The 21,623-nt window shown below is 50.2% G+C and overlaps 1 protein-coding gene across 4 annotated transcripts in view; it reads left to right on the forward strand.

Moving 5' to 3' along the window:
• ATG7 (autophagy related 7) overlaps nt 1-21,623 on the forward strand; it is a 196,450-nt gene that overhangs the window by 25,663 nt on the left and 149,164 nt on the right. For all 4 annotated transcript variants that reach the window (XM_010862434.1, XM_010862435.1, XM_010862436.1 and 1 more), the window contains exons 4-7: nt 8,695-8,812; nt 10,502-10,579; nt 14,377-14,493; nt 15,730-15,879. In XM_010862434.1, the coding sequence (XP_010860736.1) occupies nt 8,695-8,812; nt 10,502-10,579; nt 14,377-14,493; nt 15,730-15,879 (463 nt within the window). The remainder of the gene's footprint in view (nt 1-8,694; nt 8,813-10,501; nt 10,580-14,376; nt 14,494-15,729; nt 15,880-21,623) is intronic.

Below are 21,623 nucleotides of genomic sequence, written 5' to 3' on the forward strand. Positions count from 1 at the left end.
AGTGCAATTGTGTGGTAGTTTGAACATTCTTTGGCATTGCCTTTCTTTGAGATTGGAATGAAAACTGACCTTTTCCAGTCCTGTGGCCACTGCTGAGTTTTCCAAATTGGCTGGCATATTGAGTGCAGCACTTTCACAGCATCATCTTTCAGGATTTGAAATAGTTCAACTGGAATTCCATCCCCTCCACTAACTTTGTTCATAGTGATGCTTTCTAAGGCCCACTTGACTTCACATTCCAGGATGTCTGGCTCTAGGTGAGTGATCACACCATCATGATTATCTGGGTCATGAAGATCTTTTTTGTACAGTTCTTCTGTGTATTCTTGCCACCTCTTCTTACTATCTTCTGCTTCTGTTAGGTCCATACCATTTCTGTCCTTTATTGAGCCCATCTTTGCCTGAAATGTTCCCTTGGTATCTCTAATTTTCTTGAAAAGATCTCTAGTCTTTCCCATTCTGTTGTTTTCCTCTATTTCTTTGCATTGATGGCTGAGGAAGGCTTTATTATCTCTTCTTGCTATTCTTTGGAACTCTGCATTCAGATGCTTATATCTTTCCTTTTCTCCTTTGCTTTTCGCTTCTCTTCTTTTCACAGCTATTTGTAAGGCCTCCCCAGACAGCCATTTTGCTTTTTTGCATTTCTTTTCCATGGGGATGGTCTTGACCCCTGTCTCCTGTACAATGTCACGAACCTCCGTTCATAGTTCATCAGGCACTCTATCTATCAGATCTAGTTCCTTAAATCTATTTCTCACTTCCACTGTGTAATCATAAGGGATTTGATTTAGGTCATACCTGAATGGTCTAGTGGTTTTCCCTACTTTCTTCCATTTCAGTCTGAATTTGGCAATAAGGAGTTCATGATCTGAGCCACAGTCAGCGGTCTGAGTAGCTGGAGGCAATTTCTTATTTTCTGTAGAAACTGAGAAGCCAGGAGGTGGATGTAGTTTGGGGAGGAGGTAAATTTGGTTTAGGACATGTTGAGTTAGAGTTGACAGAGTCCAGGCTGTAAGAGAAGAAGAGGCTGTAGCGTGAGGAGAAGGAAGGGCAGTGACAGGGACCAGACCTGAGCAGGGAGGGCAGAAACGCAGAACTCGCCAAAGAGACGTGACTTACTGGAGAAGAAGAACCAGAAATGATGTTTTCAGGAAGGAAAGAGGATCAACAGCGGCAGAATCAGAAAGCCAGAGTTCAGTGCCCGGGTCGCTGGAAGTGTTGACTGGGTTGTGTGAGAAACTAAATTCTGTGCCTGGGGGCAGAGCAGAAAGCATGTTGAGAGGCTTTAAGATAACTGAGAGCTGGAGATTACAGGCTTCCAGGAGGGGGGCCATCTTTTTCTGCTCCCTCGTGTGTTTGCTGTGTGAGGGTGGGGAATAAGGGGAACATGAAGAGGTATTTGTAAAGACCACCTGAATATGAAGATAGTCAAAGATTTATTGTTGTTGTTCAGTCGCTCAGGCGTGTCCGACTCTTTGCGAGCCCTTGGACTGCAGCACGCCAGGCTTCCCTGTCCTTCACCATCTCCCGGAGCTTGCTCAAACTCATGTCCATTGAGTCGGTGATGCCATCCAACCATCTCGTCCTCTGTCATCCCCTTCTCCTGCCCTCAGTTTGCCCAGAATCATGGTCTTTTCTAATGAGTCAGGTCTTCGCATCAGGTAGCCAAAGTATTGGGGCTCCAGCTTCAGCATCAGTCCTTCCAATGGATATTCAGGGTTCATTTCCTTGAGGACTGACTGGTTTGGTCCCCTTGCTGTCCAAGGGACTCTCAAGAGTCTTCAACACCACAGTTCAAAAGCATCAAGTCTTCATCGCTCAGCCTTCATTATAGTTCAACTCTCACATCCATACTTGACTACTGGAAAAACAATAGCTTTGACTTTATGGACCTTTGTCAGCAAAGTAATGTCTCTGCTTTTTAATGTGCTGTTTAGATTGGTCATAGCTTTTTTTACGAGGCGCAAATGTCTTTTAATTTCATGGCTGCAGTCACTATCTGCAGTGAGTTTGGAGGCCAAGAAAATAAAGTCTGTCCCTGTTTCCATTGTTTCCCTATCTATTTGCCATGAAGTGACGGGACTGGATTAGTCAAAGATTAGGGCATTTCAAATAAAGTCTCCCTAGAATTTGAAAACAAAAAATCTCTTCAAAAGTCAATACATTTTATTCCTCTGTCACAATCAAATTGTGAAACTAAATTGCACAACTTGAATCGAAAATGATGTTAGTCTTTGTACCTTTAAAAGATATGTTTTGATGTTTCTTGTTCCCTTCAGAGCTTTCTTGCTCCATAATAAATCCTTGTGATTGCACGTCAAAGCGAAAAATCCTAGTCATCTCTCTCCTGCATCGGCAAAGACTGACTGACTTTTGGAGCAGTCACAAAATAATGAGGAAAATGCATTCAGTGTACAGTCCTCAATTATCTGAGGCTCATAAATGGGGTGGTATAGTTTTAGTATGGAGAAGGCAATGGCACCCCACTCCAGTACTCTTGCCTGGAAAATCCCATGGACGGAGGAACCTGGTAGGCTGTAGTCCATGGGGTCGCTAAGAGTCGGACACGACTGAGCGACTTCACTTTCACTTTTCACTTTCATGCCTTGGAGAAGGAAATGGCAACCCACTCCAGTGTTGTTGCCTGGAGAATCCCAGGGTCGGGGGAGCCTGGTGGGCTTCCATCTGTGGGGTCACACAGAGTCGGACAGAACTGAAGCGACTTAGCAGCAGCAGCAGCAGCAGTTTTAGTATAAGCTGGAGGGTCCAGCATTCCTCACCAGCTGCCTTCACTCCTGTCTGTTCTTTTTTTTTAATGTATAATTTGATTGATTTATTTATGGCTGTGCTAGGTCTTGTTGCCGTGTGGGCTTTTCTCTAGTTGTGGCAAACGGGGGCTCCTGTCCAGTTGTGGTGTATGGGCCTCTTGTCGCGGGGGCCTCTCGTCGTGGGGGCTTCTCGTCGCGGGGGCTTCTCATCGCGGGGCGCAGGCTCTGGGTGCGTGTGCTTCCGTTGTTGCAGCCCGTGGGTGCGCAGACTCAGTGGTTGTGGCGCCCGGGCTTAGGGCTTAGTTGCTCTGCAGCATGTGGGATCTTCCCAGATCAGGGGTCGAACCTGTGTCTCCTGCATTGGCAGGCGGATTCTTCTCCACTGAGCCACCAGGGAAGCCAGCTCCTGTCTCTTCTGACACTAAATGAAAGCTTATTATTTTTTGAGTTTCAGTAATTTTATTCTTTGACACAACTAATTACAGAAAAAAAAAAAAAAAAAAAAACTATTCACAGAAGTTAGGCTTGATCTTGTTGCAAAATCCAGGTTTCTTAAACCTCGCAATCCAGAAATTTTAGTTGAAGGAGATAAAGTCTGTGATCCTATGGCTATGGTTTTCACCCAGATGGCTCAATTTTCTTGGTCATCATTTGTCAGTTAGCTGTTGAATATTCACCGTGCGTGAGGCTCCGTGGTAGGCACTGGGGGCGATGAGCAAGAATTACGCCATGGGAGTCCTGGATTGGAAGCTTGATGGCTTGGAATCTGCCCCTGATTAACTGCCTTACCTGGAATGAGTCTTTTTCATTTTCTCAGCTTCAGTTTCCTAATATGCAGCTCCCAGCTTCTAAATGTTCCTTTCAGTTTTAAAAGTCTGATTTTCTTCCTTTCTTTTTTTTTTTTATCTAACTTTTTTTGTAAAAGTCTGTGATTTTCTGACACCCCTTTCTTAGGATGGTTGGTGCCATGGTCTAAACGTTGGTGTTCTTCAAAAGCACGTATGTTGAAAACCCAGGGCCCAAGGTTACGGTCTGAAGAAGTGGGCCTTTGGGAGGCGGTGAGGGCAGGGCTCTCATGCATGGGGTTAGTGACAGGGACCCCAGAGACCTAGCTTACCCCCTCTACCCTGCGAGGACACAGCTTAAGCGGAAGAAGCTCTTCTCCAGGAGCTGGCAGTTTGATCTTGGACTTCCAGCTTCCAGAGCCATGAGGGATAAACGTCTGTTGTTTGGCAACCCCCCAGTCTGTGGTGTGGTACAACCTCTGCTTGGGCAGACTGAGACAGTCAGGAAGTTTACTGAAAGCACTTGGAGCTCCTCCGGAGAAATGAAGTCTTTGTATCCAAATTGTCTTTGTCCTGATTGTTCTTTCTTTGCATTAATTGCTGGGCATCTGCGTGGGTTTATAGGGAAAACCTCTGTGCATTTATTCATCAAACACCGAATGTTTCTTGTGGACAGATGTGTAGGTGGTAGAAATACAAAGACTTAAGCAAACAGGGGACTCTGGTGGAGCTCTGCATGGAGGTGGAAGACAGGTATTAGCATCACATGGTATGCAGTGCTGGAGCAAACGTTGGGGCTGATAGTTGGTTCAGAAATGCTTATTGATTGCTTCTGCTGTGTCTTGATGATAGAATGTGCCGGCCCTGGGCGGACAGAGAAGCATAAGATGCAGAGGTGCAGTTTGGAGAGCTAACAGCCCAAGTCCTCATCTGTAGATGCTGGGTGTACCTCAGCTTTGCACAGCGCCAGAGAAACCGCTCTCACTCTGAGATCCCAGAAGCCGGATGAATCTCTGCCAGCAGTTGGCATCACAGGATCCCGTTATCTACCTTGTTTCGGCTGAATTATGAGTCACACTTGACTGATTTGATCAGGCACCAACTGTCCTGCCCTAGAGGGAGCTGTCTTAGGCTGGCACGCTGATGAACCAGCCCCCGATATGTAACGGCCCTAGCACAGAGGGGCCTGTTTCTTACCCGCTTAGTAGTCCGGGTTGGGGGCGGGGCAGAGGCGGTCCAGTCTTTTTCTGCCTTGTGGCTCGGTCATCCTGGGGGGCTTGCCTTCGTGTGCTGCTTAGAACGGAACTGTCACCTTCCGATGGCAAGAGAGAGGAGGCGCGAGAGAACCAAAGTGAAAATCTGAGGAGACACCCAACTCTCTTAAAGACCCTTAACGGCCTGGGTGAGCATGGGGTTGGGGGGCATGTATCACCCCACTCATGTTCCATCAGGCAGAGCTGAGGCTTCACCGTCTTGCAGGGGAGACAGACATGGTGCCAAACTACAAGCATCAGAGCATTACTTCTATGTAAAGAGAGAGAAATAGACTTTGGTGGGCAATCTCTGTACAGATTTAAAGCTGGTTAGAAAAAAAAAAATTCCTTTGAGGAGCATTTACCCATTTATTTATTTTTAAAATATATAGCATTTTTTCAAATAGTGTTTAATTAATTAATTTTTCACTTTTGGCTGTGCTGAGTCTCCGTTGCTGCACAGACTTTCTCTAGTTGTGGCGAGTGGGGGCTGCTGTCTAGATGTGGTGTGCAGGCTTACCACTGTTGCGGAGCACGGTCTGTAGGGCATGTGGACCCAGGAGTTGTGGTGCACAGGCTTAATTGCGCCGTGGTAGGTGGAATCTTCCTGGACCAGGGATTGAGCGGTTGTCCCCTGCATTGCAAGGCAGATTCTTAATCACTGGACCACTAGGGAATCCCAACATTTACCTAATTAGTGATAAGACATATTTTCCTTTTCTAAGCTTAATAAGATAAATAGAAGGCATAACCCTTGTGCTCCAAGACCTTAAACAGTAGCTGAGGAAATATGGCTCATTTGCTAGATCATCTGTGCAGGGCACGGGCCCTCTTATTCTCCACCATCTTGCCAGCACCTCACTCAGGTCCGACATGGACCGGCCGCTCAGATAGCCATTGGCGTCAATTGCAAGCAGTCTGAGGGCCTGGCTGTCAAAATGGGAAGTGGCATGGCTGGTGGAAAGGCACCATGGGCCCCAAGAGAGGACGCGATGAACAGAAGCTCAGAGATGGTTACAGAACACAGGAGATCACGCAGTCGGGCCCCTAGACTGAGTGTGACTTAGATGCCAGAGCTCCCCGCGGGCAGATGAGACTGCGCACACGTGGTAAAGGCCTCTCCAGATTCGTTCCATCCCAGCCACCCTCACCGCCTATCTGCTCTGGAGGATCTGGCCATGTGCCTGTCTTTGCCCAAGAGGTTCCATAACAGCCCTCAGACTTTCCTGAGTCATCACTGTGAGGCTGAGCGATGTTGAGGGCCTGGTGTCCAGAGAAAACATGCCAGGCTTCAGGCCTTTGTAGGATCCCATGTTTTCCCCAACTTGGGTTAATGTGTTCACTAACTAGTTAGAGTTCACTGTAGGCTGTAGGACGTGGGGAAGATGTCTAATTCTAGTTCTCTAAAACAGCTTTATTGAGATATACTTTACGACCACGTGGACTTACCTGGTGGCTCAGATGGTAAAGCGTCTGCCTACAATGCAGGAGACCTGGGTTCTATCCCTGGGTCGGAAAGATCTGGAGAAGGAGATGGCAGCCCATTCCGGTACTCTTGCCTGGAAAATCCCATGGACGGAGGAGCCTGGAAGGATACAGTCCATGGGGTCGTGAAGAGTCGCTCACGACTGAGCGACTTCACTTCACTTTACATATCATACAATTTACCCATTTAAAATGCACAGTTCAGCACTTCTTAGTATGTTCATGAGGCGCAGCCGCCACCACTGCACATTTTCGCCACCCCAGAGGGAAGCCCTGCACCCTTCACAGGCACTCCCCATCCTCCCTTCTGCCTGTCCCCCGCGCTGGGCAACCATGACTCTGCTGTCTGTCTCTATGGATTTGGCTGCTCTGGACACTTCACAGCAATGGCATCACAGCAAACTAAACTCATACATGTCCAGGCGCAGGATTTGGACTAAACTGTCTAGTTTCCAAGTCTAGGGCTCTTTCCAGTCCTCCTCTGAGCCACCTCTTTCTGGAACAAGTGGAACTTGAACCTGGAGAAACTACTGGAATGGCTTACCCTCCCACTATCACATTTTAAGTTCTTTCCTCTGGCCACCTCCCCAGGTGGCACTTAAGCCTTGAAAAATGCTTCTCCTCTGAAACTCACTAATGAGCTCACACGAGGGCTGATGTCCTAGCCCCTGCTTGGGTTCTCATGCTTTAGTTTCCTCTGCTCTAACAGAAAGGCTTCGGCCCAGCATTCGCACACCCAGGACGTCTGGACGCTGGGAGGGAGGGACCGGATTCCATCAGAGCATCCTTCTCTCTAGTTCCCTAGTCATTTCATGCGCCCATGTCTGCCTACAGAACCACGTCTGCCTGCAGAAGCCTGGTTTACCAGCTGCTCCGCTTCCTTTTTCTTCCCTCTCAGCCTAGTCTTGTCCTTTTCTGATTTCTTTTTTCTCCTCAGGTCTGTCCTTGATGTCCTCATCTCACCTGAGTGAGGAATATTCTTCTATTGTCGTAGAGCGGTGACACATACAACCTATGAGCCACTGACTCATCAGCTCCCAGAGGCAAGCTCTGGCCTTTGGAAGTTGCTTCTCCCAGGACTTGGCATTTGAGTCTTAGAGACAGCATTTGGCAGAACCTCCACACCCGTTGTACCCTCCACACCTGCTGAGGGTTTAGAGCTCTCTAAACCCCCCTCCCCGAACCCCATTCTGCTCAGACTCGGAAGGGAGAAACGCTGGGTCTGAAGAGCTGCCGTCGGTGTGAGCAGTGAGCGTCCTCTCTGCAGTGGTCATGACCACAGTGTGCATCTTGTAATAAGATGAGTACTGTTTTCAGTTAACATCTGTAACCTCTGAAGGGCTTCCCAGGTGGCTCAGTGGTAAAGAACCCACCTGCCAATGCAGAAGACGCGGGTTCGATCCCTGGGTCGGGAAGATCCCCTAGAGAAGGGAATGGCGACCCACTCCAGTATTCTTGCCTGGAGAAGCCCATGGACAGAGGAGCCTGGTGGGCCACAGTCCATTAGGTCACAAGGTGTCAAACACGGACTGAGCAACTGAACCCACACACACAACCTCTGAAACGCAAATTAATCATTTCGGAGGTGACACCAGGTTTTCCCACATCTGGGTTGTGCTCAGAATCATCTTACCTTTCTCCTCTCCTGACCTGGGTTACTCTGAGGCCGGGGGGCAGGGGAAAGGGGACAACGTGGAATGTGACACCCCGTGGCACGACATGGCCACACAGGTGTCCGGGGTGCAGTGCAGTCAGGAGGCGGCATGCCCCTGCCTTTGGAGTACTTCCTGTCCTCCAGGGGTGTGGTTGTTGGTCTTGGAAACACTCTAAAATAACTGTGCTCATGATCAGAGAAGGGGGGGATGGATGGATGGCTCCCTGGAAGAGGAGGATTTGCAGCAGGGTGCTGAATCTGGGAGTGCTTGAGTGGGAAGCGGGCAACACAGACCCTTCAAGTCAACAGTTCTGAGTTGAGACCCCAGCTCTGCCTGTTATGTGACCTTAAGCAAGTTACTTAATCCTTCAAGAGGGAGAACAAACTCCTTTCAGAACCGAAACCTTATACCCAGGTTCAGTAGAAGCTCATTAAATAACGTCTCCCTTTCAGTTTAAAGATGGGAAAGAATTTTTTTAAATAGGAAAAGAGCTTATATCCGGGGGGCAGTGGAAAGACAGCATGCAGAGACATTAGGGGAAGGGGAATAGAGAGGCTTTTGGGGGGTAGAGCGCACATTTTTACTCCTTAAGCAGTGATATTCGTCGTTTTCCAAAGAAATGTAAACCAGTCTTCTCTTTGCCCTGGACAGTGCGGTCCTTGTCTCCGACTGTCTTCTGGTTTGTTTGTCGTTTGCTGGCTGTCCGCGTCCCAGCTGTGCCCATTAACCACGTTTCTCTCGTGCCCAGGAGTGCACCCACCCCAGCCCGCTGCTGCCCGGCGGTCGGCATACTGTATAATACCAACACACTCGAGGCTTTCAAGGCTGCAGATAAGAAGCTACTTCTGGAAGAAGCGGCAAACGAGGTTAGCTGGGAAACTCGACGTACCTGTTGTCCATGGTCCCGCAGGCATGCAGTTGCAGACCAAGTGCCTGACTCTGTCACAGAAGCTAGCGTGTACCCGGCACTCAGGCTACTCAGGGCCTTCTGCAGTGATGGGTGGGTCAGGGAGGAGACAGCCTTCTCCTCTTGCCTGAGGAGAAGGTCACAGCAGACAAGGGAAGCGCTCGCCGGCTATCCCCAGTTAGCTCAGCCTCTCTGAGTGCGCCAGCTCTGTGCCTGTGTCTCGTGCATTCGGGTTCTCTGTTCCCAGTGCCCCCCGAAGAGGCTTTCTAGTCCTGAGCGCTGTCACGCTGTCAGAGCCTATCATGTCTCTCCCGAGTCCTCAGGGCTGAATGGAAAGGCCCCGTGGGACTTGCCGGGGCCCCCACAGCCTGGCCTCTGCGGCCCTGTGGCCTTCCATCCCCTCTCTCTTGCCCTCACCGTCTCTGACCCCTCACGGCAAATCAGGGAGCATTCCTCCCTTCACTGCTTTCTGCGGTCCCCTTCTTCCTGGGACTCAATGTTTTTCTCTGCCTGGAATGTCCTTCCTTTCCTTCTTCACGTCTGAGTTAGTGTGAGGAATAAGTGGGGCAGGGGGGGCAGCTTATCCCCGCCCTCTCTGCCATCCACTTCATCGATGAGCTTCACCCCAATAAGTCTTACTTATGTGGGGGCCGTGGTCAGAGAGGGGTGTCCCCTGCCTCAGGCCTGAGGAAGGCATCCTCCCGCCCCTTGTGATGGGGGACGATGGTTGCCTTCCTCGGCCTGTGGCGTGACTGCTCAGGGGCTCTTGCGTGTTTCAGAGGCCGTCTTGAGAGAGTGGGTCAGGAGAGTGGGTCTCGAGAGAGTGGGTCGGGTCTTAGGCTGTCATTGGAAACAGCAGGCCGCTCCCCACAGGAATCCCAGCCCCGTCCCGTGTCCAGGGCTCAGCCTCCCCTTCGGTTTGTCAGAAGCGGGGCCTGCTGTCCTGGGCTCCAGCTCCTCCAAGCTCGTTGTTTGCACAGCAGGACCATCTCTCTGCTTGTTTCCCTCTTCCGCTCATGTGTGTGCCGGGGTTTCTGGTGGCACAGCTGCTGGTTTGCTTAGTGGCACAAAGTTTAGCCACCAGTCTTAGTTCCTGAAACGTGTGACCGGGGCCTGCGTCTGCTTCCAATCACACCCTTCCTGAGTATCCATAGACTTGATTTTTTTTTCTCTTCGGGGAAAGATTATCCCAAATAAGGCTTTTAAGAAATGCCCTGTACATAGTTCAGATCACGGCCTCTGGAGCCCATCCCTGGCTCCTTCCCCTCGCCTGTCCTTAGCCAAGGTCAGGGCTCTTCCCAGGTACTGTCCGCCCGTCTGCGAAATCCCCTGCTGCCTGGTGGCATACAGACATGGGTGCCCGGCTCTCTCCCAGGCTCTTAGCTTCTGGAGGGCAAGGACTGCGCCTCTCTCCTCTGTAGTCCCGATGTGCTTGCTCTGTAGTTGACAATAAGTAAACATCTGTGGAAGGCAGTAACCAAGGCATGAACGGGCCGGGTTTCCTCCTTGATGCTGAGACCCAGCAAGAGAAAGGATGCTTCTGGACAGTGGGGAGGAAGGCGCACTGCCCTGCAGCTCCATGTGCTCTTGGGAGGGAGGCGGGAGGAGACCCCGGGACCTGCCTTGACGCTACTCCTCCTCCCGGCAGATCTGGGAGTCCATCAAATCGGGGGCTGCCCTGGACAACCCCGTGCTCCTCAACAAGTTCCTCCTCTTGACATTTGCGGTAAGTCTGCGGGCTCTGCGGGGTGTGGACTGTGGACTGCCCTGGCTGAGCCCAGGGCACCGGTGGGACAGGCTGCTCTCTTCTCTCAAGTCACATCTGCTAAACAAATCCTTGGGTGCTTAGTGATCCGGTAGTGGCTGGCGTTTCTCACTGATGCAAGATTAATTCATTCTCCCTGATCGCACTGGTGGCTTTGCCTGGTTTATGTGACAGGGAGACCCAGCTCTCATCATTTGAGGAGGTAACAAAGCCCAGTTCCGGGAGCTGGGTTCATCACTGCTAACGTCTTTGTTAAGTTCAGCGCCGCAGAGCCCAGTTGCTGGGTCCATCGACATAAGGAACAGGTGACGACTCGAGGATCTAAGCCATCCCCAGGTGACTTCTAGATGAGAGGGGGTCACCCTGCATAGCTTGTCCACACAGCTGTGTTGTTGTTGTTTTTTAACAAAGAAAATGTTTTATGTAAGTGAGATCTAGTTAAAGTGAACTTTAAGGGCAGCTTTGAAGAGGAGAAGAAATCACATTAGGGGAACAACTGCTGCCCAGGGAAGCAGGGGGAGGGAGCCTCAGTGATGGGGAACATGGCAGAAGGTGAGGGCTGATTGCTTTTAACAGAAGTGCCAGCCCACACACACACTTATGCACGTGTATACACACATATGCCTGTGTGCGTCTGCATATGTCTCCGCAGAAAGCTCGTTTGCCCTGTATAATTATGTTGACATTATAGTATTCTGTCAAGTGTGTGTTCTATAGACCTTTCGACATCTCTGTTGTTTTCGGTATTCACTATTTTATTTTGCTTTTGACCGCACTACGCAGCATGTGGGATCTTAGTTCCCCAACCAGGGGTCGAACCCAAGACCCCTGCACTGGAAGCAGTCTTAACTACTGGACCGCAAGGCAAGTCCCCAGTATTCACTCTTATTAAAAAAAAGTTGCAGTGAACATCGTCAGCCACACTGATTTTCTCTTCCCGCTTATTTCTTTAGAAGATAGCCCCCTGGAGTGGGCATGTAAACATACTGATGTGGACACGTATTAAGTGCGCTGGTTGTTCACCCCAGCTTTATCAGCTTCGGATGTTAATCCTCTTCCCTACATTTTTCTTTTCTTTTTTGGTTTGCCAAGATATAGTCTTGCCTTCCTTCCTCCCCCATGAACTCGTCCTCCATTTCTTCCTCCTGCTGCCTCTTTGATGCACCACCCGAGGCAAAGGGGAGAGTGAGAGAGGATTCAAACTGGGGTCATACCCAGAGTGGGGGGCAGTGGGCATGGGGGCCCTGCAAGGAGCATGTTTCCTGACAAGTTAAAGTGCTTTCTGTGTGTCGGTGGCGAGATACAAAAGCGCCAGATACTTCAGGGGATTACTAGACACAATTTGGCACTGATATTTTGTAAATTGAGTAATTTTGTAAGGATAAATAAAAGCAATGCTAATTGATGTTTTGTTTTTTTTTTTTTAATTTTACCATCAATACATCTTCTGTATTAAGGGTTTTAGCTAGTAAAATCTAATGGACAACTTGTGTTTAATGAGAAAATAGCATTGGATCTCACTTAAAGTTTTAAGGCACCTCAGAGTCGTTATGTGAGTTGGCCATGTTGCCCTTTCTACTGAGTATTCTTAGTCTGCGTTTAAAAAAAATTAAAAGTCTGTGTCTTTAGGAACCTGTCAGACACAAAGAGCTTTATGTTTGATGTGATCGAGGTCTCTTGTGTCCTGAAAAGCATCCTAAGAAATTCAAGCCTTTTGACTCTTTTTTTTTTTTTTTGCCTTTTGACTCTTGAAGATGACCTGATAAGAGCTTTTAGAAACTGCCAAGGCCTTCATCTTGAATCGTTTAACCTTTCGCTAAAGATCAGTTATGACAAATCATTTAAGCACATGGAAGAGAGAAAAATCTCTAGAGGTGTTTTGCTTTCCTTTCTGTTCTTTCTAGGACTCCAAGGTACAGACACTTTATTAATTTAGATTTTGCACTTTGCTTTGCTGTTGTTAAAGGGAGTTTGTCCTTAGTTGATCAGTTAGTGGCAGAAATACAGACTGTGGAAACTATAGTGACTAGTCTTCTTCATCTGAACATGTGTTTATGTGTAAGTTTGTTTTTAAAAAGTCACCTAGTCTGACTCCATTTGTTTGGAAAGTCCAGAATAGGCGAATCTAGAGAGACTGAATGTAGGCTAGAGGTTTCCAGGGGGTGAGAGTGAGGTGAACGGAGAGTTTCTGTGAATGGGATTTCTAACTAATAAACCAGTGGGGAGTTTCTGCTATTGGGGTTTCTTTGTGAGGCGATGAATACACTCTGAAATTGGTGGGGATGGTGGCACAGCCTGGTCAGTATACTAGAAAACCACTTAATGTGCTGTAACATCTTTAACATGGTGACTGTTTTTTCGGCTTCATTGCCTGTGTGGGCTCTCTCTAGTTGCAGCGAGTGGAGGCTACTCTCGTGCCCAGGAGGTGCCCAGGCTTCTTGCTGCAGTGGCTTCTCTTGTTGCGGCGCGCACGCTCTAGGGTACGCGGTCTCAGTAGGCATGGCTCCTGGGCTCTGAAGCACTGTCCAGGAGCCGTGACGCTCAGGCTTAGTGACCCCGAGGCACTTGGGATCTTCCCAGACCAGAGGTCACACCAGGGTCCCCTGCACTGGCAGGAGATGCTTACCCACTCCGCCACCAGGTCAGTCCAGCACGGTGGCCTTCGTGGTGCACGAAGCATACCTCAGTGAGAAGTCACCAAGCATCGGTCCCCTCCTGATTCCTGGCAAGATCTGAGAGGAAATGTCAAGTAGCGACATAAACTACAAAGTGATCAGTGGTAACAGGCTGGTGGGAAGCTGTCAGGTACCCACATAACCACAGGGTCCTCCCACATGAGTGACTCAGGCCTCACCTGCTACAGAAATTCGGAGACAAGAACACTGGGCCTGAGTGGGGACGGCCTCACAAGTCACGGGCCCTTTCTCGCCTCCCCTGGCTGGGGAGCAGGCACACACACCCCGAAGGCATGCCTCTTCTGTCGTCGGTGCACCCTAGGTCCTGGAACCTCTTCTGTGACTCATCCAGCTACTCATGTACTTGTTTCCTCTCTGTTCCCTGCAGTGACTGAGCTCCCTGAGGGCCGGACTGAATTTTTTTCATCTTCTTACTGCCGGAGTATCTAACATATTGCCTTGTACACAGCAAGTGCTTAGTTGTTGACTTGAATTTCACCAGTACGAGAGTTCTGAAAACACTGTTATATTATCTCAGGTTATATGTAGCACGTTCTAATAACTTCAATAGCATGCTTAGTTCATTCAGTTGTGACAAGAGTGGTGACTGTTGGGAAGTTGTACCTCCACAGATGGCACGCTGGGTACGCCTGGTACCATGAACAAGAGCTTACATTTTGGAAGTAGAATTCTACTCTCCTCTCTGCCACTTGGTATCTATGTTCAAGCTTTCCATCCCTCTCTAAGCTTCAGTTTTCTGTCTGTAAAATGGGCAGATAACAGCTACCTCCCGGGGTGATTTTATATGTTAAACAATGATGACAACAACATCAGTTACTTTTTGGATACTTTCTATTAGGAAGTGGTCAATAAAATATATTATGTCTGTCCTGATACATTAGTGTGAATGTGTGGGGACATTTCAGATAAACACGGGGGTTCTGTTGGAGGTTTCTGACGAGTTGGTCGTATCTGGCGTGCATTAGTTTTTCTGTCTCACGTAGCTGTTGGGAAGTTAGCGTTAGTAGGCGCGTTTCCGTGTGATCACCGTGCCATTCTGATGTGTCGTCTTGTTTCTTCCAGGATCTAAAGAAGTACCATTTCTACTACTGGTTCTGCTCCCCAGCTCTCTGCCTTCCAGAGAGCATACCCCTCATTCAGGGGCCAGTGGCCTTGGATCAATGGTTTTTGCCAAAACAGGTATCAACAAATAAAACAAAATGCAGATCAAACTGAGTTTAAATGTGCATGAGTAGTTTATCTAGCTCTTTCTAAAGACACTTGTCTGGGTGAGGAGGCGGTCTCTGTGGAATCCCCCAAAGGCGGCACTGAGAGCAGACTTGCTCACACAGTGTTTGGTAAGCGCGTGTGAAGAGTGGTCAGCAGCGCTTGTCCAGGTCCTCGTGACCTGTGTGGAGATGCTAAGCCAGTAGGGAGGAATTACAGAAACACTTTGAAAGACTGCGGGAATTTGCCAAAGCGTGATCTCCACTCTCAGTGGAGAGAGTCTTTGCAACCAAAGAGAAGACTTCTCCCTTTCTTTGTTCCAAGTTGCAGAACTTCTACATTAAGGATGGTCCCTACAGAGCTAGTCCTTGCAGTTTAAGGAAGATAATAAGGTCTTTAGAGGTGGTTCCCAGAAGAGCAGTGAAAACCATCAAGTTGGTAGAAGACAGACCCTCAGCCCCCAAATTCTGATTGTCGTCAAGGCAAACGCTGAGTGTCAAGATGACTTGAATTCATGAAGCATGTCACTCACTAAAGCCCAGAAATCCAAAGCCAGGGAGGGCCCTTGTTAATTAAAAAGCTCATTTACTAAGATAAATCAAAGGTTGTGGTTCTGTGGAATGAATTTTCTAGGGAGAACTGTAAGTGCGAACAAAAGACTAGGCCTGGGGATTGAGTCCGGATGGGTTTGAGGTTTCTCTTAATGGGAACAAAAATGTTCTCAAAGTATTGTGACAAATCCCTATGAACGTGCTATAAACAGCCTTGAATTGCGCTTTGTGAATGAGTCAGTTGTATGATAAGTAAGAGAAAGCGTGTCTCAAGGGAGCTACTGAAGGTTATAGAAGGGGTCAGGGCAAAATCCATCCGTGGTAGATTCATGCTTGGATATCACAGGCGAGACTTAGTGTCTGGGCGCTCTCTAAACCTTTGTGGTGGCGTCTTGGGGAGCCGGGAGCCATCACACTAAGGGTGCCGTGAAATATGTGTGTGTGCTCCTGTCTGAGACACCACCACGCGCTATCTCAGAGTGAGGTGGTGTGATTTGGGGCACCCTTAGGTCTGCTTGCTGCAAGAGAGGAACAGGGGTGTGAGCAATCATTTCCAGGCTTCTGGCCCGAAAGTACCTTTTATTGTATGTTAATTTTTCTCAGCTCAGAGCTAGGTAAGTAGTTGTCTGGAGAATAACTCAGTGTTTCCTGATTTCAGATTCAAGCCCTTGAGCACGCGTATGATGCCCTTTGTCAGACAGAAGGAGTCCCAGCACTGCCTTACTTCCTAATCAAGTATGACGAGACCACGGTGCTGGTTTCCTCGCTCAAACACTACAGCAATTTCTTCCAGGGTCAAAGGACAAAGGTCAGAGAAACTTTGAGGAGCATTTTATTATCCAATAAGAAAATCTGATGTTCATGTTATGATAGACCACTGCGAAATTCAGGCTCATTTAGGTGTCTTAAGCCTTCCAGAGAAAGTTTCAGGACATCTCCGCATCTTCACCGTCCCCCACCCCTACACTGCCCAAATCAGGACCTCCTCCAGGTTTTCTTAGCTCTGTGGCACCTCAGAGTAATTGTGGATTCCTCACTGCCTCAGTTTTTCTTCCTGATACACTTTCTATCTGTTTTAATTCATTGCCAGAGCTACCGCGGCAGTGCAGACTCTGGTCCTCTCGCTCCTGGTCAGTGACAGTCTCCACCCCGCAGGGATCTCCCTCAGCCCCGTCACGTTCCCCGTGCCATTCACTAATCAAGAGCTCAAGACGTCTTCCTTCTGCCCCCAGTCCACCTTTCCTGCCTCATCTTGCCCTGTTTTCCTCATGAGCCATTGGTCTTGCTAAGCTTCTCTGGTTTTCACCAGACAGTCCCCCTAAGCAGACAGACCCAGAAGCGTTCCTGTGTCTGTCTTTGTCCTCGTGTTGTTTGGTTTTCCTAAAGCAGGTCCTGCCTGGGGATGCTAAGAGACTGTCTCGTTGTCAAAGCCCTGCGTCCATGGAGAGGCCTTCTCGTGGTGTCTCAGGTGTGACCCGTCCCGTCTGACCTCACTGCCCTTGCCCCTGGCCTCCCGGCCTCACTCCCCTTCTCACTCCCTTGCACACACTGCCTTTCACGCTGTTGGACTGTGAGCTCCCAGAGGGCAGGGACCGAGTCCCACACGTATCTGCCTCAGCGTAGTGGCCAGCCCTCGCCTCAGGCCCCCAGTAAAACTCTTTTGAGTGAGGGAAGGAGTACTGTAAGTGTCTTTAGATGTGATGAGATAGATAGGAAGCTGTCCTAGCCATATTAAGACACTGAAAATTAAAAATAAAATATTGATGATGAGTATCATGCAGGTTTGAAATCAAGTGGGAGGGTTTCAGTCGCCGTGTAGGTACGTCAGAGCTGAGACGAGACAGGCCTCTTGCTGGTGCCCTGGCTCTTCCTTGGCCTGAACTTCAGGTGCCTTTTATTTTAAAGTAGATTTTTTTCTTTCTCACCTACACTAGCATTTTCTTTGCCAGAGGGAGCCCTCTTTAGATTGATGACTGAGGGTTGGGTTTTTATTATAATTCTTGCCCAAGCCCCACCCCAGTCAGATTTGCAGACCTGTAGCTAACTTAGCAGCAGCAAGACCTGTCGTTGGTGCTTCGAGGCCCCGTTGTGACAGCAGATGGGGCAAATCAGCCTGGCTTTGAAAGCGGCTGGACTTCAGTTGTGTGTGGTGAAGACATGGTCTTCCCCGAGGGCAGCTCTGCCAGAACAACAGTTGGCAGTTTAAAGGGGGCTTTCACATGCTCTGTCGTGTAATGACTTCGTGACGTAGGTATTCTCAGTACCTGCGTTTCCTGTTTTTATTTATTTTTGTCTGTGCTGGCTCTTTTGTTGCAGTGTGCCCGCTGTCTCTGGTTGAGCTTGCAGGGGCCTCTCTCTAGTTGTGGTGGGCAGGCTTCTCATTGCGCTGGCTTCTTTTGTTGTGGAGCACCGGCTCGAGGGCCCTTGGGCTCCATAGTTACGGCACATGGGCTTAGTTGCCCCAAGGCATGGGGGATCTTCCCAGACCAGGGATTGAACCCATGTTCTCTGCATTGGCAGGTGGATTCTTAATCACTGGATCACCAGGGAAGTCCCGCATTTTCTCTCTGATGCAGATGAGACTCAAATGGCTTAATTGTCTGGTTCTGAAGCCCATGCACTTTCTTCCAGTCCGTTCTCATGTCACTGGGGGAGAGGTGGACTCTGCTTTCCATTTGGAATCAAGCAGGTCTGACTCCCGGTGTTGCCACCTTGTAGGTCTGTGACCTTGGGGGATGTGCACACCCTTGCGTCACCCAGGTTTCGCTGTCCCGTGGTGGTAACCTGCGTGTGCATGCTTGCTCAGTGGTGTCTCACTCTTTGAGACTCCACAGACTATAGTCCGCCAGGCTCCTCTCTTCCCCGACGCTGCTGACAAAGAAGAAATGCGATGACGTGGATAAAGTGCCCAGCTTGCAGCAGGTGGGCAGCGTGTGTCCAACTCCTTTCCTCCTCAGCAGCAGCCAGTTTTTAAAGCCTGAACGTTCTCTGGCGTCTCCTGTGAAGTGATTTGGGTGAGTTGGCGAGGCCCCTGACCCAGAGGCCAACCACCGCCCGATTCGGACGCGGCATCCTTCACTGGGTTAAGGCTGTATCTCAGGAAAGCCTGGCATGGCTCAGCGCATATCATGAGCACCTCCTGTGAGCCAGAAATTGTGAAATATGATTGCACCTGTTCTTGTGGAACCCGAGTCCTTATAGGAGCGATGAGACATCGACTTGTGGAAAGTTAGCTAGAAATTCAAGTCACAGAAAGACGGGCCAGTGAGATGACACGGACGATACTTGGCGGTTTATCTGTGCCTCTGTGTCCAGTCTTGTTCTAGGAAGGATTGCCAGAGGCTACACAGACTGTGGACTCTCAGGAGCTCCGTGGCCTCACGGCCGACCTCCCTTCTGTAGTCCTGGGTGTCCCATCCACCCCCCGCCGTGCCGCCCAGATGCATGTTCTCACACAGCAATTGCATCGTGTCCCTCTGCTACCTGAAACCCCCCTGTGGTTCCTGTGGTCTTCAAGACAGAGTTAGAAAGGCTCAGCGTTCAGGGCCTCCTCAGACTTGGCGACTGCCCATCCGTCCCACCTCACCTTCGAAAGCTCCCCAAGCTGTGCCCTCCAGATGCCCCTGCTGCCCTCGTCTTCTCCCCATCTCCCGCCTTTGGTCACGCCGGCTGGTGTTCCTCCTGCCGCTGGCCAGTGCCTCACCCCCTCCCTTCCTAGTCCACACCCTGGAAGCGCTGGCGCGGTCCCGGCACTGTTCGACACCCCTCTCCTGTGCTGGTAGCGACCCCTCTCCAGGCACTGCGGGGCTTCCGTGCCAGTGCTGGTGTGTCACAGGCCGTCTCAACTGGGATCCCTGATCAGCCCCGGAGCAGTGGCCACACCAGGACCGTGTCACACCCCACGGCACATGCTGCACTTGTAGCGTGATGCCAGACACTTGATGGGCACACGGTGTGTGTGTGAATTTAGAGAGGAGAGAGCTGCTGGTCCTGTGGACAAGCACAAGGCTGGTGAGCACGGAGACTTCCCAGGAAAGCAGGGCTGGATCAGAGCCCTGAAGGCGTGAGCGCTTCCCTGGTGGCTCAGCTGGTACAGAATTCAATGCGGAAGACCCGGGTTCGATCCCTGGGATGGGAAGCTCCCCTGGAGAAGGGAAAGCCTATCCACTCCAGGACTCTCGCCTGGAGAATTCTGTGGACTGTCCATGGGGTCACAAAGAGTCGGACACGACTGAGCAACTCTTTCTTTCTTTCTGGAGACGTGATGTCTGTGAAACCTAGCTCTCACTTCACTCGAGACCGTTCCTGCCTCATGGTGTGAACCCTGTTCACTTGCTTTCACATAATTCCACTTTCTCTTTCATGTTCCTTGAGTCATGAACTTTCCTTGAAATTTTTTATCCTATTCTTCAAGAAATAGGCATTCTTTTCGACATGAATTCTTCGCTTTTGTGCTCCAGCTTCCTGTTTTGCTCTATTTCCTGCCTCCTCCTCTTAGCAGGGACTTTGACCCTCAAGAAGCCCCTGCTCCTCTGTGAGCCCTGTCGTGGTGTCTTCACACAGAAGCTGGAGAGCCATTGGAATTGCCGCAGGTTTCTCTCCTTTGAGTCTGCTTTCTCTTCTGGGAAACCTGGTGCCCACAACCCTACTGACCACCATTTCCAGCCCGAACTTGCCTCTGGACCCTGGCCTGCGTTAGCCAACCCCCTGCCTGCCTACTCCAGCACCTCAAATTCAGTATGTCTGAGTTGATCTCAGGGTCTTCACCCCAAGTCTGGTACTCTCCTGGGCATCGCCATCTTGTAGCGACACTGTCATCCATCCGGTCACGAGAGCTGTGAATCTGGGCAGCCAGCTGGCTGCCTCTCGATCCTCTACCAGCACCATATCCGTGGATCTCACCTCCTAAACTTCTCTCTTTCTGCCACCTCTGCGTTTCTTCTGCCACCTGGCCAGCCTGAGCGTCATGGTCTTTCATCTGCTTTCCCACAGTAGCTTCCCAGTGGGCTCTGTGTGCCTGCTCAGGCCTCCATCCAGTCCGTCCCCGTATCATCCCAGGAAGTCCCCTGAAAAGCAGATCTGATCATGTCACTCTCCAAATGAGGCAGAGCAATGCTGTCTCTCCTGTGCTCTAAGAACCCAAGTCCCCTGTGTGGCGTGCAGAACCCCATGTGCCCCGGGCCCTGTGCGGATCTGTTCCCAGGTCCCCCATGTGGTGTACAGAGGCCCCCACGTGCCCCGGGCCCTGTGTGGATCTGTTTCGTGTGCCCCATGTGGTGTAGAGAGGACCCCACGTGGCCCGGGCCCTGTGCAGATAAGTCCCCGGTCCCCGTGTGGTATACAGAGGATCCCATGTGGCCCGAGCCCTGTGCAGATCTGTCCCTGCTCTCCCGTGTGGTGTACAGAGGCCCCCACGTGCCCTGGGCTCTGTGCGGATCTGTCTCGTGTGCCCCATGTGGTGTACAGAGGACCCCACGTGGCCTGGGCCCTGTGCAGATAAGTCCCTGGTCCCCATGTGGTATACAGAGGACCCCAAGTGTCCCAGGCCCTGTGCAGATCTGTCCCTGCTCCCCCGTGTGGTATGCAGAGGACCCCACGTGTCCCGGGCCCGTGCAGATCTGTCCCTGCTCCCCGTGTGGTATGCAGAGGACCCCATATGGTCTGAACCCTGTGCGAATCTGTCCCTGGGTCCCCCATGTGGTATGCAGAGGACCCCACGTGCCCCGGGCCTGTGCGGATCTGTCCCTGGTCCCCGTGTTGTATGCAGAGGCCCCCATGTGGCCCGGGCCCTGTGCGGATCTGACCCCCGCTCCCTTGGTGCTCCCCTTGGAGGTGCTGACTGCCCTCCCCCTGCAGGGCTGATGCCTGGAACTCCTGTCTCCTTTCTCTTCTTCTGTCTCATCCTCTCCCCACCCCTGTACTTCTTCTCGTCCCAGTTTCTTCAGAGTGAAACTTACTCATGATTCTTTGAAGAAAACTCCCCCACCCCCAACTTCCGTAAAATGGTTTATTCTGCCCACAGTGGGTTTTCATAGCACTCCATTTACTGAAAATCTTTTAGTCTCCTGTGCAGATTTTAATGACTCAGATTATACTACCTTCTGTTTTATTTTAGCATAATACTAAACTCTGCATCAACATTCTTTTTAATAAATACGTATCATCATGAATTTCTCAAGTTTCGGACATTTAGGTCTCTCATAATTCTTCACTATTAGGAGCTTCTTTATGCATGAAATCCCACCCTCCCTGCCCTCCTCTTTGTACTTTGAATTGTTTGTTTCCTTAGGAAAGATTTCTAGATGTGGAATTACAAGGTTAAGAGGCTGGGCATGTTAAGGTTTATCCTCAGTTGTGTGCTGGCCGATGTCTGACGGCAGGCTCTCGGGGTGAGGGTGCTGTGCTTTCGTGGTGTCTGCTTATTTCTGTGGCCTCAGCTCTCCCACCGTGCCCCCCGCCAACTCTTGGGTTTCCAGTGTGTGGAAGTCATGCGCTGCGGAGCCAGGAAGGGCCAGTACCTGTTGGCTTCCCCGCCTGTGGGGCTAGCTCCCG

The sequence above is a fragment of the Bison bison genome, unplaced genomic scaffold (assembly GCF_000754665.1).
Source record: "Bison bison bison isolate TAMUID 2011002044 unplaced genomic scaffold, Bison_UMD1.0 scf7180017864482, whole genome shotgun sequence".
NCBI classification, from domain to species: Eukaryota; Metazoa; Chordata; class Mammalia; order Artiodactyla; family Bovidae; genus Bison; species Bison bison.